This window comes from Montipora capricornis, chromosome 2 (genome assembly GCF_036669925.1).
Source record: "Montipora capricornis isolate CH-2021 chromosome 2, ASM3666992v2, whole genome shotgun sequence".
NCBI lineage: Eukaryota > Metazoa > Cnidaria > Anthozoa > Scleractinia > Acroporidae > Montipora > Montipora capricornis.
In genome coordinates this window covers 10,769,757-10,787,256 of record NC_090884.1, presented here as the reverse complement: position 1 = coordinate 10,787,256, position 17,500 = coordinate 10,769,757, and the positions used below count along the sequence as shown (strand labels likewise).

At 40.2% G+C, this 17,500-nt stretch overlaps 1 protein-coding gene across 1 annotated transcript in view; it reads left to right on the top strand.

The window, feature by feature from the left end:
* The window catches only part of LOC138037772 (adenosine receptor A2b-like), a 14,192-nt gene extending 7,971 nt beyond the window's left edge, over positions 1–6,221 (top strand). Inside the window, exons 2-3 of the mRNA XM_068883670.1 lie at positions 735–1,128; positions 4,530–6,221. Coding sequence (XP_068739771.1) covers positions 752–1,128; positions 4,530–5,211 — 1,059 coding nt within the window. The 5' untranslated portion in view covers positions 735–751 and the 3' untranslated portion in view covers positions 5,212–6,221. The remainder of the gene's footprint in view (positions 1–734; positions 1,129–4,529) is intronic.
* The last annotated feature ends 11,279 nt before the right edge of the window (positions 6,222–17,500 follow it).

Below are 17,500 nucleotides of genomic sequence, written 5' to 3'. Positions count from 1 at the left end.
AGAAAGTCGATAAGTTTGCTAGCATCGTGCCAAAAATCATTTACAGAGCTGTGCAACCTCAAAATCCTGCTCGATTTTCAAGCCTCGCCCGCCATATGATCTGGACAGAACTCGTCTATCATTGGAATTTGATCAAATCAAAGTTACTGTTACTGTTACTGCTCCCTTAACGCCGCACGGCGCTGTTGGGGCCCAGCAGATGAGGCAGCCTCACGTACGAGCCCACGCCAGCCGTCGCGGCAGCCGGCAGCCCTAGTAGCCTCAGCGAAGCTGAGGCCCGTCCACTCAGTAATGTTGTCATTCCACTTCTTCCTAGGTCGTCCTCTGCTTCTGTCACCTCTGACTGTGCCCTGAAGGCACGTCTTGGCCAGGCCGTCACTACGTGTGGTGTGACCAAACCACTTCAATTTCCTGGTCTTCACAATCTCAAGAAGTTCTTGATGACGTCCAATTTTGGCAGTCAACATCAAAGTAACCAATCAAAAAGCGCAGATTTATAATTTTGTCCCTCTGGGAGAAAATCTGTGCTTTTTGATTGGTGCTGTACAAAAAATGAATTTTCGAAAAGAAACATCACGATTTGAAGCTTTTGTGAAACATTTCCCTCGATCTGTTGAATCGGCCGTTACAACTGTCTCGAAATAAAGTGATGTCACGCGCTCTCACATCCTAAGGGTTGTCTGCCTGTGTGAAAACCAGCCTCCTTCAACTGAAATAATGACATCTGCTTCCAGGAAAAGAATTCTCCAAGATGAAAAACACCGTGGGGAACAGCACTTGCAAACCAACAAATATGCCCGTCCATTTAACTGGGATCTTCATGACTCTCTCAGTGTCGGGTATGCTCACATCGGCGCTGGGAAATTCACTGATCTTTCTCGCCGTCTACAAAGCAAGATCTCTGAGGACACCTGCAAACTATTTACTCATGAGCCTGTCATTCGCGAGCCTGCTGTTTATACCAGTTTTAGCGAGTTATGCCGTTTCTCTCACGAAGACCAAATGTGATGCATTAATACCAACTCTGTGCCAATGGACTTCACTGGTGGATTTTGCTTTGTTCTGTGTGGTCATGGCTCATTTGGCGGTAATTTCCTTGGATCGTTTGTTGGCTATAAAGTCCATGAGGTATGTAACGAGAGTTATGAATTTACAAGACTTCATTTAGCGAGAGTAGACATACAAGATATCTTTAAAAATTACCTTTAAAAGTCACGCATCGCTCCTCGTCCCCACGCGTGGGGACGAAGAGCGTTGCGTGACTTCGGCCCGAGCGGCTGCAGAGGAGACTGCAATCTTGGACAGAATAAAATGGAACAGAAATGCCCCTTCCCCCCAAATCAAGGATGAAGCCGCGTGAAGGCCAAAACGCGCCATTTTTGGGGGCTGGGGTGGCCTCAATTTTCCATTTAATTTGTCCAAGATTGTCTATGGAGGCTATCAACGTCACAAAATCAAGATTTGGTCAATTAAGAGGTCGAATGTCAACACATTAATCACCCGAAACCATTGGCCTCTAACGCAGTCACGCTCGTCGCTAGTGTTGCTATGTTGAGATACTACATGGAAGATATTTTAAGAGATGAGGAGCGTATAAAAGGCTTACCTAAAATGAAGCTTTGACAGTACGATCAAGAATAAGGGTATAACTACGTAGAATTGAAGAAAAAAAAATGCCATCGAGAAAAAGAATACCCGAGGAAACAAAAGTAAGTGTTAGAGTTCTCAAACCCACTACTGATCTTACTCTGGAAGCTTTTCTGGGGAGTTACTCGATAAAACTATAGGGTCTATCTAGGGTCGCATCGCTGAGATTAAACGGAGCAATGGCAAAAGACTCAAGAATTAAAGTAGCGCTTTTAAAGCTTTGAAGAGCACTTGAATGGTTTTATACGATATCAAAACGTTTAAGGCACGATTCACGAGACTTCTTATACGATTAACGTCTGTTTTGAGACGCTTTTCAACGGTTAAGCACGGTTAACAAGCAATGGAAAAAGTGTCGTGCCCATCAACACTTTTGTGAACCTAAATCATGCTCTATTTTTTCAGCATTGAAAAATCAGAAGATAGATCAGGTAAATACCGCCAACAAATTTAAGGGAGCGCAAACGCATTACTTAAAAATTCAATAGGCTTATGCGTTTGGTATGGTTAGCGCAGGGATGCAAAGTATAAATATAGGTAGGTTGGATGGCTGGATGGAGTTCATAGTCTGTGGAAGAAGGTTCGAATCCTCCTTACATCCGGTTTCTTTCTTCTTTTTTTTTTTCCAATAGTTTGGATTCTCTTTTTTTATTGTTTGCAATTTCTTTTCTCATTTTATAGGCCTCCTGCTTTAAACGTAAATATAGCTTATGAAAATAATTACAGTCCACTTTCAGGTATTCAAGGTGTAAATTTTTTATTCATCCAGCACCTTTTCTGAAATCAATCACTTAATAAATAAATGAATGAATAAACTGAATGAACAATTAAGCCCGTAAAGTCACGATGTCCAAGAAATTCTTATGAGTATGTTTCACATCCTAGGGATTCAATATTTCCCACGTTGCAGTAATATTATATATACAATAATAACGATTCTCTAATTAAAGGACATAGGAGTAATTGAAATAATTTCACCGTATTGAGTTCTTCACCGAGAACGATTCATGTTTGTCCGGAAAAATGCTGAGATCAGCTCGTCAAAAAGTCAGTAGCTGATCCTCACTTTGGATGGCTCTAATTTCTGGGGATGGAAGTTGAATGTATAAATAAATGGACTTCGGTTATTCATTATTCTTTGAGTGTTTTGTTTCATGAAAGCTTTCAGATTCACTTTCACTGATCTATGAATACCGCTAAAGTAACGCCACTTGTCGTTATGTTCTGACAAACTTATCTCGAATTTTCGAGCAGAAATATACCAACCATTTCGCTCTTTAAAATTTCCCGCGCAATCATTATCGAAGCCGTCAATTCGTGTTTCGCTGAATTTTTAACAATTTAACGTCGATCGTGACATGCTTTTCAACACGTATTATTTGTTCTTAATTAGACGCAAAAGGTACATTAATAGCTAGCGTTAAATGCCACTTGCATTTTGTTTTTTTCAGCGTCGTCCGACTTAGTTTATTTTTTGAATGGGAGGTGTGCTCTCGGATGATGTAACTTTTGAGCGTACGAGAGCAGCTTTCGTGTCGTGATTACCCCATATATACTACTGGTAACGCCAAGCAAAGACAATCTTGGACACAATAAAATGATACAGAAATGCCCCCTTCCCCCCAAATCAAGGATGAAGCCGCGTGAAGGCCAAAACGCGCCATTTTCCCATCACTGATTTTGGGGGGAGGGGTGGTCTCAATTTTCCATTTAATTTGTCCAAGATTGTAGCGTTGGATGCGATAGCGAATGAAGTGCGAGTTGGCTTTAATCACCTGTCTAACAAGCGCGGTTGAATTTTTTTTTTCATTAAAAACGCCCCAAAATTATGGGTTAGTCTTCCATACTTTATTTTGTAAAAACAAAAAGAAACTGATGCGTACAATTACTGGCATTTGTAGAACATGGTATAATTAACAACTGTTGAACTCTCAACCTCGATTAATACATTTCTCGTGTTCTGATTGGCTCACTGAATCTCGGCAAGAGAAAATGAGGGGACAGAGAGGAAGGCTCCCGGTCCAGCCCTTGGGATATGTCATGTCCGCGAAAGTTATTTTTAGACGAGCGGAAGTCTTTGTTCTAGCGGAAGTCTGTCTTCCGAGACGTCGGCATGCAGGCCAACCTCGGTCAGATGTTTGAAAGAAAATAGATATTAATCAGCCTTCCACGTGCGCCGCCATTTTCTCTTTTCACTAAGAACCTGAGTGTGAGGCAAGACTGCATGCGGACGTCTCGGAAGACGGAATTCCGCTAGAACAAAGACTTCCGCTCGTCTAAAAATAACTTTCGTGGACAGGACATATCTCGGTCAACGCCCTGAGCCTCCCTCTCTGTCCCCTCATTTTCTCTTGATCTCGGTTATCAGCTCATATACCTTAGTTTGACCTAATCGCAATTATCATTATAATTAATATGATATTAATACGGTAAATGATTGCGCTAAGCGTTGCTAAGCTAAAGGTTTTTTTTTTTCGCCGGAAAGCGAAATAAAGCAAAAAAAAAGCGTTTTTTGCGGAAAGTTTTGATCAATCCCGACGTTTAGAAGTACGCGAAAAGGCAAGAAATGTTTTTGTGATGAGCCTGCGTCTGTCTGACCACAACGTCTTACACAAAATCGCATCCGTTCTCATCGCGTTTTTTAGATTTCGCTCGGATTTGCTCGCTTTTTTCGCCGGTATTTCGTACTTTCTAAACTTTTGGTAAAACAATTATTCCATATGCGTTTGTTGGATATACACAATACAATAGAATACAATAGAATACATACTTATTAAATTGGCCTCTCCTCATAGGCGCTATTCAGGGCCAATAAAACACAATCAACGAAACAACAGAACACAACAACTACAACTGATAACCATGGTGCTTTACTATTTCAGATACCAAGATTTGGTGACCAAAAACCGAACGAAAGCCTTGATAATCTTCATCTGGATTATAGGTACGCTGGAGGCAGTATTTCCAAATATTCTTCAAGTCCTGATTGATAGCAGAAGGGGTACGACTTTGCTTGAGTTGTTTCGTGGCTGCATCCAAAACAACAGAATTCCCGGTAAAAAAACAGTAGCAATGGTTGTACCTCATTTCCTGTTTTTGATGTCACTCGCCGTCTTCGTGCCCAGCGGAATCATGCTGGTCACGCACGCGTGGATTTTCAAAATCTCCACCGAGCAAAACAGACGAATCCGCGCAGTGCAAGACGCCATGGGTCTAAGACGCCTCAGTGAAATACGCGCCGCCAAGACAGTCGCGATTATCGTGTTTTCAGCGTTAGCGTGTTTCACTCCACTCCTTGTGGTGAAGTTTATCATTACGTTTGAGCCGCCTCTCGGCAAAAGGCTTGATCCAAGTATATTCAATGTCAAATATATTCTTTTTCCGAGTCTTAAAATTCTCACCTTGTTGGCCATATGTGTGAACCCACTGATTTACGCTTTGAAAAGCAGGCCCTTCAAGGAAGTGTTTAAACGTATTTTCCAAAATGTGCGCATTTCATTTTCTAAAGGCAACGATTTCGAGCCAAAAACCAGAAAACTTGGCGATGCTTGTACTCCAAACTGACACTTTTTCGGAACTTTATTGCAAAAGAAGTTTAGAGACAGCTGAAAATGGATCGTTAAGCGGTAACATCCTCCGCAAAACAGGCACTTGGCCCGCCATTTCTCATTATTCCTGCTTTTCTTAGAGGCCTTGTACGCCACCTTCGCACAGATGAGATAAGATGAGTAACAAGCAACGGGTTTGGAAAATGAACGAAAAGGGCGAATATAAATTGACATACAAGTGCAAATCCGTTGTGTTCCCAAATAAACCAGTTGCGACCGAGTCTATTGTTTTGAAGCATCGCATGAAGGAACTCAGTTGGTTCAGTCAACCACACGGGAGCCTGCTAGTTCGATACAAAACACAACTAACACGCGAGGTCTTAAAATAACTAAGGAGAAAGGGTTGCCTCTGTGATCTCAACTTTCTCGGATTATAACAACAATTAGTAAGCCCCGTATAATAAGTCAACCCTGTTGTGTTGAAAATTCTCTGGCACGTTGAAGAGGACTACACACACTTTTTGCAAACAAAAGGCAACAGAGTTCTCGGCGTTATTTTTTTCCTTCATCTCTCCAACAAATACGGCTGGCTTGGCGTGTATCAGGCCACCTTACCAGAAAGAGCTCTCAGTCGAAAGAGAGGTCGTTACAAAAGATCTTTACTCTGTTACACAATTTGTGAGACGAAGAAGGCTTGCATTGATGGTGACACCCGACACACCCGCCAGTGGTCCGAGTGCCGCTATGGAAACCCAATGTAAGGAGAATGGTTAGTCACCCTGCTACTATCACCTTGAAGAAGGTTCTCTATCGAGGACGAAAATGGATTGGGAATAGATGATCTCCTCACAGGAACAGAAAAATAGAGCGAGCCTCTCTCTCTATTGGGAAGAGCTATGTAACTCATTAATCGTAACGTATGTAACGTATGTAACGTATGCAACGTATTAATGTAACGTATTAATCGTGTACTTCAGATGACGACTAATTAATTGATCAAATAAAATATTAGCCGTTTTTATACTAGGTCGGTTAGTTGGTCTTTGAAGACGCAATAAACGATTTAGATTATCCAGATTCATAATGCGTCTCTCAGTCGCCCTGCCTTAAAAGATGCATTAAAATAAATTGTCCAAAGTCGTCCGGATGCGTTATGCGTCTCTACTACAAAAAAGACCGCTGTAGCTGTACATGAGAGGAAATATGAAAGGCACGCGAAATAAGTTGGACAATCGCTCAACGCCAAAGCAGTGCAGATTAACGCTAAAGCAATACTGATCAACATGAAATTGTCATTCGGTCATTTAATAGTGTTCAATTCAAAATATAATCAAATTGTTGACACATCAAAATTTGAAGAGTTTCTTAAAGGTGACGTATTATATTAACTAGTAGGAGAGAAGCAATACCAACAAATGGATCAACCACTTCTGCACTGGACAAAACTACTGCTGTTTTGTTTTGAAATTTGACACTGGCTTGGGAAGAATTTCACTTAATATAAAGAAATTCTGTGATAAAGAGAAACGAAAGCAAGTCCTCATGAGTAATTATTTGCAAAGCACGGTGAGTTTCTTTCAGAGGTTCGGTTGCACCTTTAAGTATTAAGGTATATTCAAAAGTATATTTGAGACATTTAGCACCGTGTTCACGGTTAGCATCGAGCTGAAATTTCGTTTCGCCAAAACTGAAAGAAACTTGATCGATTTTATAGCACAATTGCTAACCGATTTTGAGGTCCGTACTCTAAGTAACGGATCGAGTTTTGTCCCACTGATTTATGGCCCAAGCGCAATAAACCAGAGAAAACGAGGTTAGTAAGACGTTAATTATATAGGTAATAAGGCCTGCGGGAAAGGAAAGTAGTTGATATCAAGAGAAACGTTCAACTGTCACAAATGATTAGCATGCGTAAAATCTGAAAAACGAATAAATCTTATTGGCTTTTTGAAGTAGTTGCTTACAAGATTCAAGTAGTTTCACAAGTCTACTTCAGATAAACAATATGAAAAACTTGCTAAAAAATGTTGCATCAAAATTTAAAAATTTAGCGGTCCGTACTGTAGAGAATACGGCCTGTTAAAATAGCCAATCATGCGCGCGTTAGCCGTTTCACGTACAAGCAATCCTAAAGCTTTCTATTTCAAACATCAACTACATTCGAATGGTTATTTGAAGTGCAGGTTATTGACGAAAAGTAGAAGTGATCCTCGACCTTAACAAATTGACCAGTTCCCAACTGAGCAGCTTCATAGCTCAGTCGGTCGCATCGGCATCGCAGAGGTCAAGGGTTCGAATCCGGTTGAAGCCGCCTGAATGTTTCAGTTGTCTGTAAAGAGACAATTGCTTAAATTGTCCAGTTAAATGCGAGGATAACCTCTACCATTCATCAACTTTATTTGGTAACAAATATTAGCGATCATGTAGAAAACGATGTTTCGAAGTCGTCTTGACTACATTTTCGAGTCATTCAAATAACGGTCGGTTGAATCGAAAATGAATTAAGTTAAGTGTTTGTGTTGTTCGTCAGCAAACGAATCAGCGTGCGCACCCTATAGTGTTTTATAAACACAAATTTTCAATTTCGACTCAAAACGACCGTTCTAAATGCAACAGTAGAGACCTTAATATCTAAGACGGCAACGGGAGCGAAAACGTCATTCTTAAAGTGTTTCGTGATTATTCCAGTTTGACTATCCAAACTATACAGGAACTGAATTGGGATAAATAGTATTGAAACTAAGAAAGAAAATCAAAGATTTGTCCTTGTGCGCTCGGGTCTTCCTTAGAACTTGAGATTTGGTCATTTCATGTTGCAGATTGGTGGGGGAAGAAAAGTACAAAGTTTAAAGCACACGTGCGGAGCCACTGTTTTGCTCCGTCATTAAATGCTATTGTTTGGTGGCGTTCTCGATGACGTCGCCGTCGTAGAATCTTAAGGTGCCTTAAGGTGCAGGGATGGCACAGTGGTGAGAGCACTCGCCTCCCACCAATGTGGCCCGGGTTCGATTCCCGGACTCGGCGTCATATGTGGGTTGAGTTTGTTGGTTCTCTACTCTGCACCGAGAGGTTTTCTCCGGGTACTCCGGTTTCCCCTCTCCTCAAAAACCAACATTTGACTTGATTTACTTTCATTGTTAATTTCAGTTTACAGTGTCCCCAATTAGTGCTCCAGCGCTAGACCGACTAGACACTTAAATAAAGTTCCTTTCCTTTCCTTTCCTTTCCTTTCACAAAGGTTGCTTCACACAGTGACATCACAGTTGTAACAAAAGCATTAGAAAAGCGAAATACGCAAGCCCAGTGATCTCTAAAATCAGAGTTGGCGGAGAAGGACTGAGAACGATTCACTTGAATTCCCGCTGACATCAAAGATAGTTAATTCCGTGGGCTTTAATACGCGCGTGCTTCTGCTTAACTAATGAATTCTTGGTTTTCACTCACGTGATCAATAGCCATATTTTTCGACGAAAACAAAAGAAAATGTTTGCATAATAATAGAGTTCAATTCCCGGAGGATTGGGTCGGGACACCAACATGGCCGCTGTTTTTTGTTTGGGGACACCAACATGGCGGCCTTGACGTCATGTAAAAACCAAGAATTGTTTGCACACAAATTAACGAGACAATAGCATAGACATAAGCACGAGTAATGAATCATGGTTTGGTCAAACTCGGTTTCCGTTGCTTTTGCATATGTCAGTGTGCAGACCTAAGAAAAACTTAAATGAGTTTCAAACTTACCACGAGAGCCAGATAAAACAACTCAAGATACGAAGCAATACCAACGGCAAGGAACAAGTCGAATACAGCTGGCTTCACTCTACGAAAAACAAAAAAATAAATACCTTTCTTGTTTAACCATACCGAAAATTTGTTAATTAACTTGCTCTGAAAGAGCGCAATGGCCAAAACAGGATATAATTAAGACCATCACCAAAATAACCCAAACAAGACCGACATCGATCATTTAGTTGGCTTGGTTTAAAGAGCATTAGCCCTAGTTATTCAAAGAAACGATTGAGGTAATCCTGGATCACTTTAGACTTGAATTGCAGTTTGTTTACTGATCAAAGAAAAGTTTCCACCAGGCTTCAGTTTTGACGCAGACTTTTTTGCCTTTAGCGTAAAATCACATTAATATTGTTAGGGCTTCATGTAGCGATTCTCTTCCTTATAACACATGCATATAACACGGCAGTAGGTCTTCCAGTAATCGTTGTTACCGCCTGCCTCCATTAGTCTTTGCTGTTTACTGGTAGCCCAAATCGTAAAAATAGCTTACTTAGGGTAACGCTATCTTCCAGAAATGAGTAAATCAATAATTAATTTGTAAACTTAAAGCCAACTGACCATTTAAAGACATCACCGAGAGTAGGTCAAGTAATCCGACTCTCGCTTTGTACAAAACTAAATGATATTCAGTAGCTAGTTCATTAGTAATTAGTGACTTCGTGATTGTGTGTCTATTTGTAAACCACTTAAAAGGGAATTAATTGTTATTGTCTTGTAAAGAGAGTCCAAACATTGCACGCAGAATTTTTTCCGAGTACCTCAAAGTCACTTTCGGAAAAATTTCTCTTTACTAACATTCATGTTGTGTGTCGTTTCCGTTGCCGTAATAGTTATCGTTGCTTAAATTCCCCACTGTTCCAGTGGGTGGTACCTCAACCACATGTTTAGACTTAATCACACACTACTTGCGTTGCTCTCACCTGTAGGCAAACATGCATTGTCGTGTCGGATTTGTCGTAAAACACGTACTCCAGATCTCTAACAAAGAAAATAAAGGACAACGAGAATACAATTTTAAACGACTAAATCCAGTAAGAATAATACCTTCTATATTTTAAGGCACCTTACATCATAATTCAATAGGAAGCCTGAACTCCGATGCTTCCTGGAAAATGAAACACCAAGCACCCAGCGCGAAGTCGTTATTTTTAAAAATACAGTATCAAGGCGTGAAGGCAATCAATTTATTGCACCTTTCAATTACAACTTTCAATCCAATTTTTAAAGCACCTTTCTTTTTTTAAAGATCTAATAATAATTGACGTGACCGTTCAACTTGAACATGAGATCATTATTGTGGTCACTGAATGAAACAAAGTCATTATGAAAGAAGGATCTTTTCATAACAATGAACGTTTTCACACTACATGTAGAAGACAAACAAATCGTCCTATGGTTTGGTCGACTAATGTGAATTTAAGACAACCAATGGGGCTAGCGTTATCTGCCGTAAATTCATAAAAGACGGACAATGCACCGACAAACTGGATAAGTTTGAGCACATTAAGACTGGCACTAGGCATGGCTTGGTTACCTTACATTTCCTCCCGCCATTTCGTAACCTTCCTAGAAACCATCGCTTTAATCGCTAGTTTCATATTCCCGCAGAGGGTAATTTGTCAATTTATTCGTGTAACGTGAATTTAAGTTGGACGTCGGTCGACTTGTTCGTCTGCACGGACAAATCGCCTTCAAAAAATAATAATAGTGCCTAATATTGCTATTGCACATACGTTCTGCGCATCTCGAGATAGTCGGGTGGTGCTTACTAATGCAGGGATATTTTTGTGTGGTTTAAAATTATGCAGACTGCTTTGCATTGAGAATTTTTTTTTCAAAACGGCGATGCAAATTAATTTGTGACGTCGACCCGGTACCGGTATCGAACCCATTCCCCTTCATTGCTCGGTTATGGATCAAAGTGTGACCACTTTTCCCGTCTTTCAAAGCCAATGAAAAAGTGGAATTTCAATCATAAGGTTCTGAAAACAACCCGATGTATTTGGGACGATTTCGGAGAATAAATCTAATGGAAAGGTGTGTTGAGATGATCGACACTTTAAAGTCTAAGCTTTTGTTACATGTATCTATTTCCAATAAGAGGGTAAGGGTAAAGGTAAGCGTTATTTTTAGCTTTGGGTAAATGGGGACACTTTGTGTCGTTTTTTGTCTGTATTCCGAGACATGAGTGATGTTGAAGTTGGGGAAAAAAAGCAAAGGGACACTTCGTGACGCTTATTGAAGTCCGTTTTCATCTGTGACTTACACCCCAGTCCACCGACCGTTTGGCGGAGCCACAGACTAAAATTCTATAACCACACCTTTTATCAGCTTTGAATGAAAATCTCTTAACGTCTTTCACAAATTTCGTTAACGTCCGAAACCAAATAAAAAAAGAAACTGATTCAAACAAATTTGGCTACCATCACAGTAAAGTATGTCTACCGCCTTACAAAAGAAGCCTTTCCTAGCACCGTGCTTGTAATCTACCGAATACAATGGAAAGGAAATCGTCTGAAGTTTATCACGTCACTAACGCCTTCTTGCCAACGGCTATCCACCTGCCGTCAAAAATGAAAATCCTTCCCCGGAACTTATCCTTCACAGGAAGAATTGGTGGGCATGTTTTTCAATCTGATTGAAATAAATCAACCGCTATGGCTTGCTTTCATCATGTTCGTGGTATCACAGAACCCCTCACAAGTCGTCTTAGAAAGAACGGAATTAAAGTTGTGACTAGACCTCACAAGACCCTGCAACAAGAATTCCCTTCCCCCAAGTTTAGGCCTCTCATTGAACTTCAAACCAATGTGGTGTATAAAATCCCTTGCGCCGATTGTCGTTGGAGCTACATTGGTGAGACCGGAAGGTGTTTTTCAATGAGAAAAAAGGAAGACATTCGAAATGTAAAAATATGTAGAATAAAACTAGCTCTAATATTGCAGCTCACGCTTGGCGTAATAATCAATCTATTGACTTCAACAATGCCAGAGTTAATTGGCAAGGGAAACTTCCGAATTCGAAAAACTTTGGAGTCTTGGCACACCGCTAACACTAATGAAGCAGACAATAAATCCAATCCTTTGCCAAAACAATACTCAATTTTTTTGGATTAGTGTTTTTCCCTTTTTTCCCTTATTTATTTTTTTTACACTTGTATTTTCCATCTCGTGCATTGACATATTAGTTTTTAAAGGCTTTAGTCTGGAAGCCAAAAGCTTATGTTTTTAAATTCTTCTTCTTAACCAGAGAACGCTTTTTACATTAATATGTTTCCAAAACGTGGTTACTCTTCTATTTTGACAGTGCAACGCGCCTTACCGTGGCCACCCAACAAACTTTCACATTTGACGCCTACGTGTAAATACGACAACTCAGCGACCCATGCAACGGTGTTTAAATTACAACCGTACGAGGCATGACTGTCAATGAAATTCGCACACCCTGATTGGCCACGGTAAGGCGCATCCCCGGGGCGCATCGCACTGTAAAAGAATATTATCGTTATTTCTCGCTGTTTTCCTCAATATTTCAAGCGCACAATTTGAAAAACGACTAAAACACTACCCTTTACCCGCCCTGACAATAGCAAGGGGAAGCGCTTTAGTGCTTGGCATGTTCATGGACCTTTTCCTTTAAATTGCGTTTTATTGGATACAAATCAAGCGGACTTTGACTTCAAATGACGCAGTGAAACTTATGGTTGTGTTCACCAACGATGCTTCAAACGAGAACAGGTTTGGCGTTGACATCAAATCAACGCTGATTTGTTCATGAAAGCACCACGATAACAAGCACGCTTGATGCATGCTTCTCAAATCAATGTCAGTTTTAAATCGTGATTAAATAGTACAAAGATTGGCTGGCTGTAACAATCGACGTGCGTGGCTTCAACTTTCATCTTATTAGTAAAAACGCCACGGAAACGTTTGTGTTAAGATATAATTAATATTCAGAGAGAAAAGGCAGCTGGTGTGCACGATAACAGACCGTACCATTTTGTATTCCAAAATATTTTGTTGTACAGCGCATTTTCGCTCCAAGGCTTCTTTTGCGCGCGTGGGCATAGCAAGGCAGATGCAGCCAAGAGGCGGTTTCGCCCTGGGATAGCTATTTAATTCGCCGTACTGTAATATTTTCGTGTTCCTTGATTATACCGTAGATCGGCGAAAGCTAGGAAAAAAATTTTCAACAGCAGATCAAGGCTTCACTCGAAAAGTTTATTCTTCCATCTATAAATATGTTGCTAAAAGACAACACCAATAAACGATAGTTTTTAAACGGGGATCACATACAACTGAACCATTGAAATTCGCTTTTGTCGCTCAACAACGCCAGATCATTTTCTTACTCAGAGTACAAGGATGGTTTTATCTTCGAAGACGTACTAAAGTGTATAGTTCGTACAAACACATTATGCGTCTTGTGCTGTCTTTATACGAGACAAATTTAACAGACACAGAAAGGTTTGCCCAAGTTCCTCCCAGACGGATTATGCGTCTTACTCGTCTTGTATTGTTCGTCCCGTCGTTACACCAGACGAATAACAGGAGAGAAGCATAATTTGTCTCATGTTGTCTGAACGGTTATGCATGCGTCTCGAGTATAAAAATGACCAATGGCAGTGGTTCAGTTCCGGTCGCGGTGACACTGACAGAAAATGAATTATGGGGAAACAGCCATCCTCTGATCAAAAATAAGACACAAACAGCAGTGATAAACATATTGAACTTGTTCATTTTGATTATGACTTCACGTTTCGTATGTGCTCTACATACATTTTCAAAAGTAACCGTTGAAATTTAAAACAGCTATTTATATATAACAAAGCCGGTGAGGGCACTGGAACCTAGTCTAAGCAAATACTTAACATTAAAATATATAATAATAATAAAAACAGAAAAGATTAACAAAGCATCAGCTTTTCACTTCCGACGTTGACGTTGAAAGCTGGCTCAAGTTCTTGAATAAAGAAGGTCTCTTTTATTTTACAATGATAGTCTGTTTTGCCCTTCGCTAAAATATCAAAATGATCCCACTTGATGTTATGTCCAGTGGCCTTGACGTGGTCAGCAATGGCTGAAGTATTGTCATTTTTAGCTAAGGCCTTAAAATGTTCGGTTTTTCTATCGTGAAGCCGCCGTTTAGTTTTACGGATGTAAAAACCATTACAATCCAAACAATTTGCTCTATGAATAACTCTGGATTGTTGTGAACGATTAATATGGTCCTTGTAAGGAAAGAAAGATTTTATACATCGACTAAAGCCTTTAAAAACTAAGATGTCAATGCGCGAGATGGAAAATACATACAAAATGGAAGTGTAAAAAAATATATAAAAAACGGTAAAAAGGAAAAGCACTAATTTAAAAGAATAGAGTATTGTTTTGGCAAAAGCTTGGATTTATTGTCTGTTTCATTAGTGTTAGTCCTGCAATTTTACCCATTTTTCAGTTTTAGAATAAGCGCAAGAAGTGGAGTTTCAAGCAATCGTTGTAATAGGGTTCAGATTCGCAAACATAACAAACAAACCAAATAAAAGTACTGTCATAAGAAATTTAATGGCTACCTGCTCTTTTTATCGTGAAATTGTTCTTCCTGTCTGCTTAAAATTTCGCCGAGACACTGCAAAGTGTATATTTTCTTCCTTTCCTGTATTTAGGATCACGAACGGTGCATTTAGAGGGATTTTGCGATTTATCGCTCTTCGTAGAGATCGGCAATATGCTCAATGATACTTCCAAGTAAATAGCTTTGGTAGAGATCCATGGATGTTCCCCTACGAGGTATACTTCGTTTCACTCCCCATCATGTCTTTTCAATGCCCTGCTGTGGGCTCGTTTGTCTGGGTCGACGAAGTTTAGGCGATGGTTAACTGCGGTGAGATGATGTTAGCCCTTGTCTTGTAGGCAGTTGTAAACTTTCCGGTCACAGGTAGCTAGGGCTAATATTTTTTCAAGGAAAGTTTACGGTCAGAAAATTAATATGTGTTCTGGCGGATTGAAGGCTATCCATTGCAGTTTTTTCTTGAGCATCGCGAAACAGATTCATCTCCCGATGCAGCACTTTGTCTTTGCCAACTGACTGCGTTTTCACACATGTTTTGGACACGGAAGACGAAAGTAAATTGTTTTCTTTGCACCACTCTATGCACAACTCTGGAAAGGCTATAAAGCAGGGACAATTTCCAAATGATCAAATCTTCCATTGCTGTGACCCTTTTACTTCGGTAGCCATCTTGATTATTACGAAGACACAAGTTTGCTTCAAAAGAAGGGAAATATGAAACGATTTTAATTGCAATGAACTCGTGCATGAAAGTTTCCCATGACAGATGCACCAATCAGACTTTAAGAGTGGTATACTCTTCCACGCAGTGAACTTATAAGAGTGCCGCACGCACGGGGCGTGAAGGAAAAGCAGGTCACAGTTCACAGCAATACTGGAAAACCTGAGACTATCACAGGGACTAACCTTAAGCCTAAACAGTGCCTTTAGTCGTAATTAGGGTTACGGTTAGCATTATTAAAGGGATGGGTTGTTTCAAGAGTAGTAAAACAGGGATCTCTTAACGGTAACCTACAAGTGTAAGTTCGATTGTAGGTGCTCGGCGCGGCACGTGTATATAATTACGTATTATTGTTATGTAAATAGTCAGCCAGAATTCCAAATAAATATCATTTTCAAGGTGTGATACAGTGGGTCGGAGTTCAAGGCAAGCTGCGAGTGACATATCATGGGATAAAATGGTAGAAAAAGCCGAGCGAGGTCTGTAAATAGAAATAAGACGAAGGGATAGAAAGAGGAAAGCTGAGATAAATAAGAGTAACGGTGTGGGCGATGAAGGGAAAGAAGAGAGAGAGGGAGGGAGAGAAAAAATGAGATCCGTTTTTATTCATCCCGTAAGTACAAATTACCCATGTATATATTCGGTTTTCTTGGGTGTACGTATTGTTCTACAAAACAATAGCGCGAATGAATAATTAATTTATTCTGCATGCATAATGAAGTAGGGACCTGTACGGAAATCATTCCGGGATTTTATACACCACATTGGTTTGAAGTTCAATGGGAGGCCTAAACTTGGGGGAAGGGAATTCTTGTTGCAGGGTCTTGTGAGGTCTAGTCACAACTTTAATTCCGTTCTTTCTAAGACGACTTGTGAGGGATTCTGTGATACCACGAACATGATGAAGGCAAGTCATGGCGGTTGATTTATTTCAATCAGATTGAAAAACATGCCCACCAATTCTTCCTGTGAAGGATAAGTTCCGGGGAAGGATTTTCATTTTTGACGGCAGGTGGATAGCCGTTGGCAAGAAGGCGTTAGTGACGTGATAAACTTCAGACGATTTCCTTTCCATTGTATTCGGTAGATTACAAGCACGGTGCTAGGAAAGGCTTCTTTTGTAAGGCGGTAGACATACTTTACTGTGATGGTAGCCAAATTTGTTTGAATCAGTTTCTTTTTTATTTGGTTTCGGACGTTAACGAAATTTGTGAAAGACGTTAAGAGATTTTCATTCAAAGCTGATAAAAGGTGTGGTTATAGAATTTTAGTCTGTGGCTCCGCCAAACGGTCGGTGGACTGGGGTGTAAGTCACAGATGAAAACGGACTTCAATAAGCGTCACAAAGTGTCCCTTTCCTTTTTTTTTCCCTAATTCAACATCACTTGTGTCTCGGAATACAGATAAAAAGGTCACAAAGTGTCCCCATTTACCCAAAGCTAAAAATAACGCTCACCTTTACCCTTACCCTCTTATTGGAAATAGATACATGTAACAAAAGCTTAGACTTTAAAGTGTCGATCATCTCAACACACCTTTCCATTAGATTTATTCTCCGAAATCGTCCCAAATACATCGGGTTGTTTTCAGAACCTTATGATTGAAATTCCACTTTTTCATTGGCTTTGAAAGACGGGAAAAGTGGTCACACTTTGATCCATAACCGAGCAATGAAGGGGAATGGGTTCTATACTGGTACCGGGTCGACGTCACAAATTAATTTGCATCGCCGTTTTGAAAAAAAAATTCTCAATGCAAAGCAGTCTGCATAATTTTAAACCACACAAAAATATCCCTGCATTAGTAAGCACCACCCGACTATCTCGAGATGCGCAGAACGTATGTGCAATAGCAATATTAGGCACTATCCAACCTCCGTGTTGGAATATTATTTTTTGAAGGCGATTTGTCCGTGCAGACGAACAAGTCGACCGACGTCCAACTTAAATTCACGTTACACGAATAAATTGACAAATTACCCTCTGCGGGAATATGAAACTAGCGATTAAAGCGATGGTTTCTAGGAAGGTTACGAAATGGCGGGAGGAAAGGTAAGGTAACCAAGCCATGCCTAGTGCCAGTCTTAATGTGCTCAAACTTATCCAGTTTGTCGGTGCATTGTCCGTCTTTTATGAATTTACGGCAGATAACGCTAGCCCCATTGGTTGTCTTAAATTCACATTAGTCGACCAAACCATAGGACGATTTGTTTGTCTTCTAC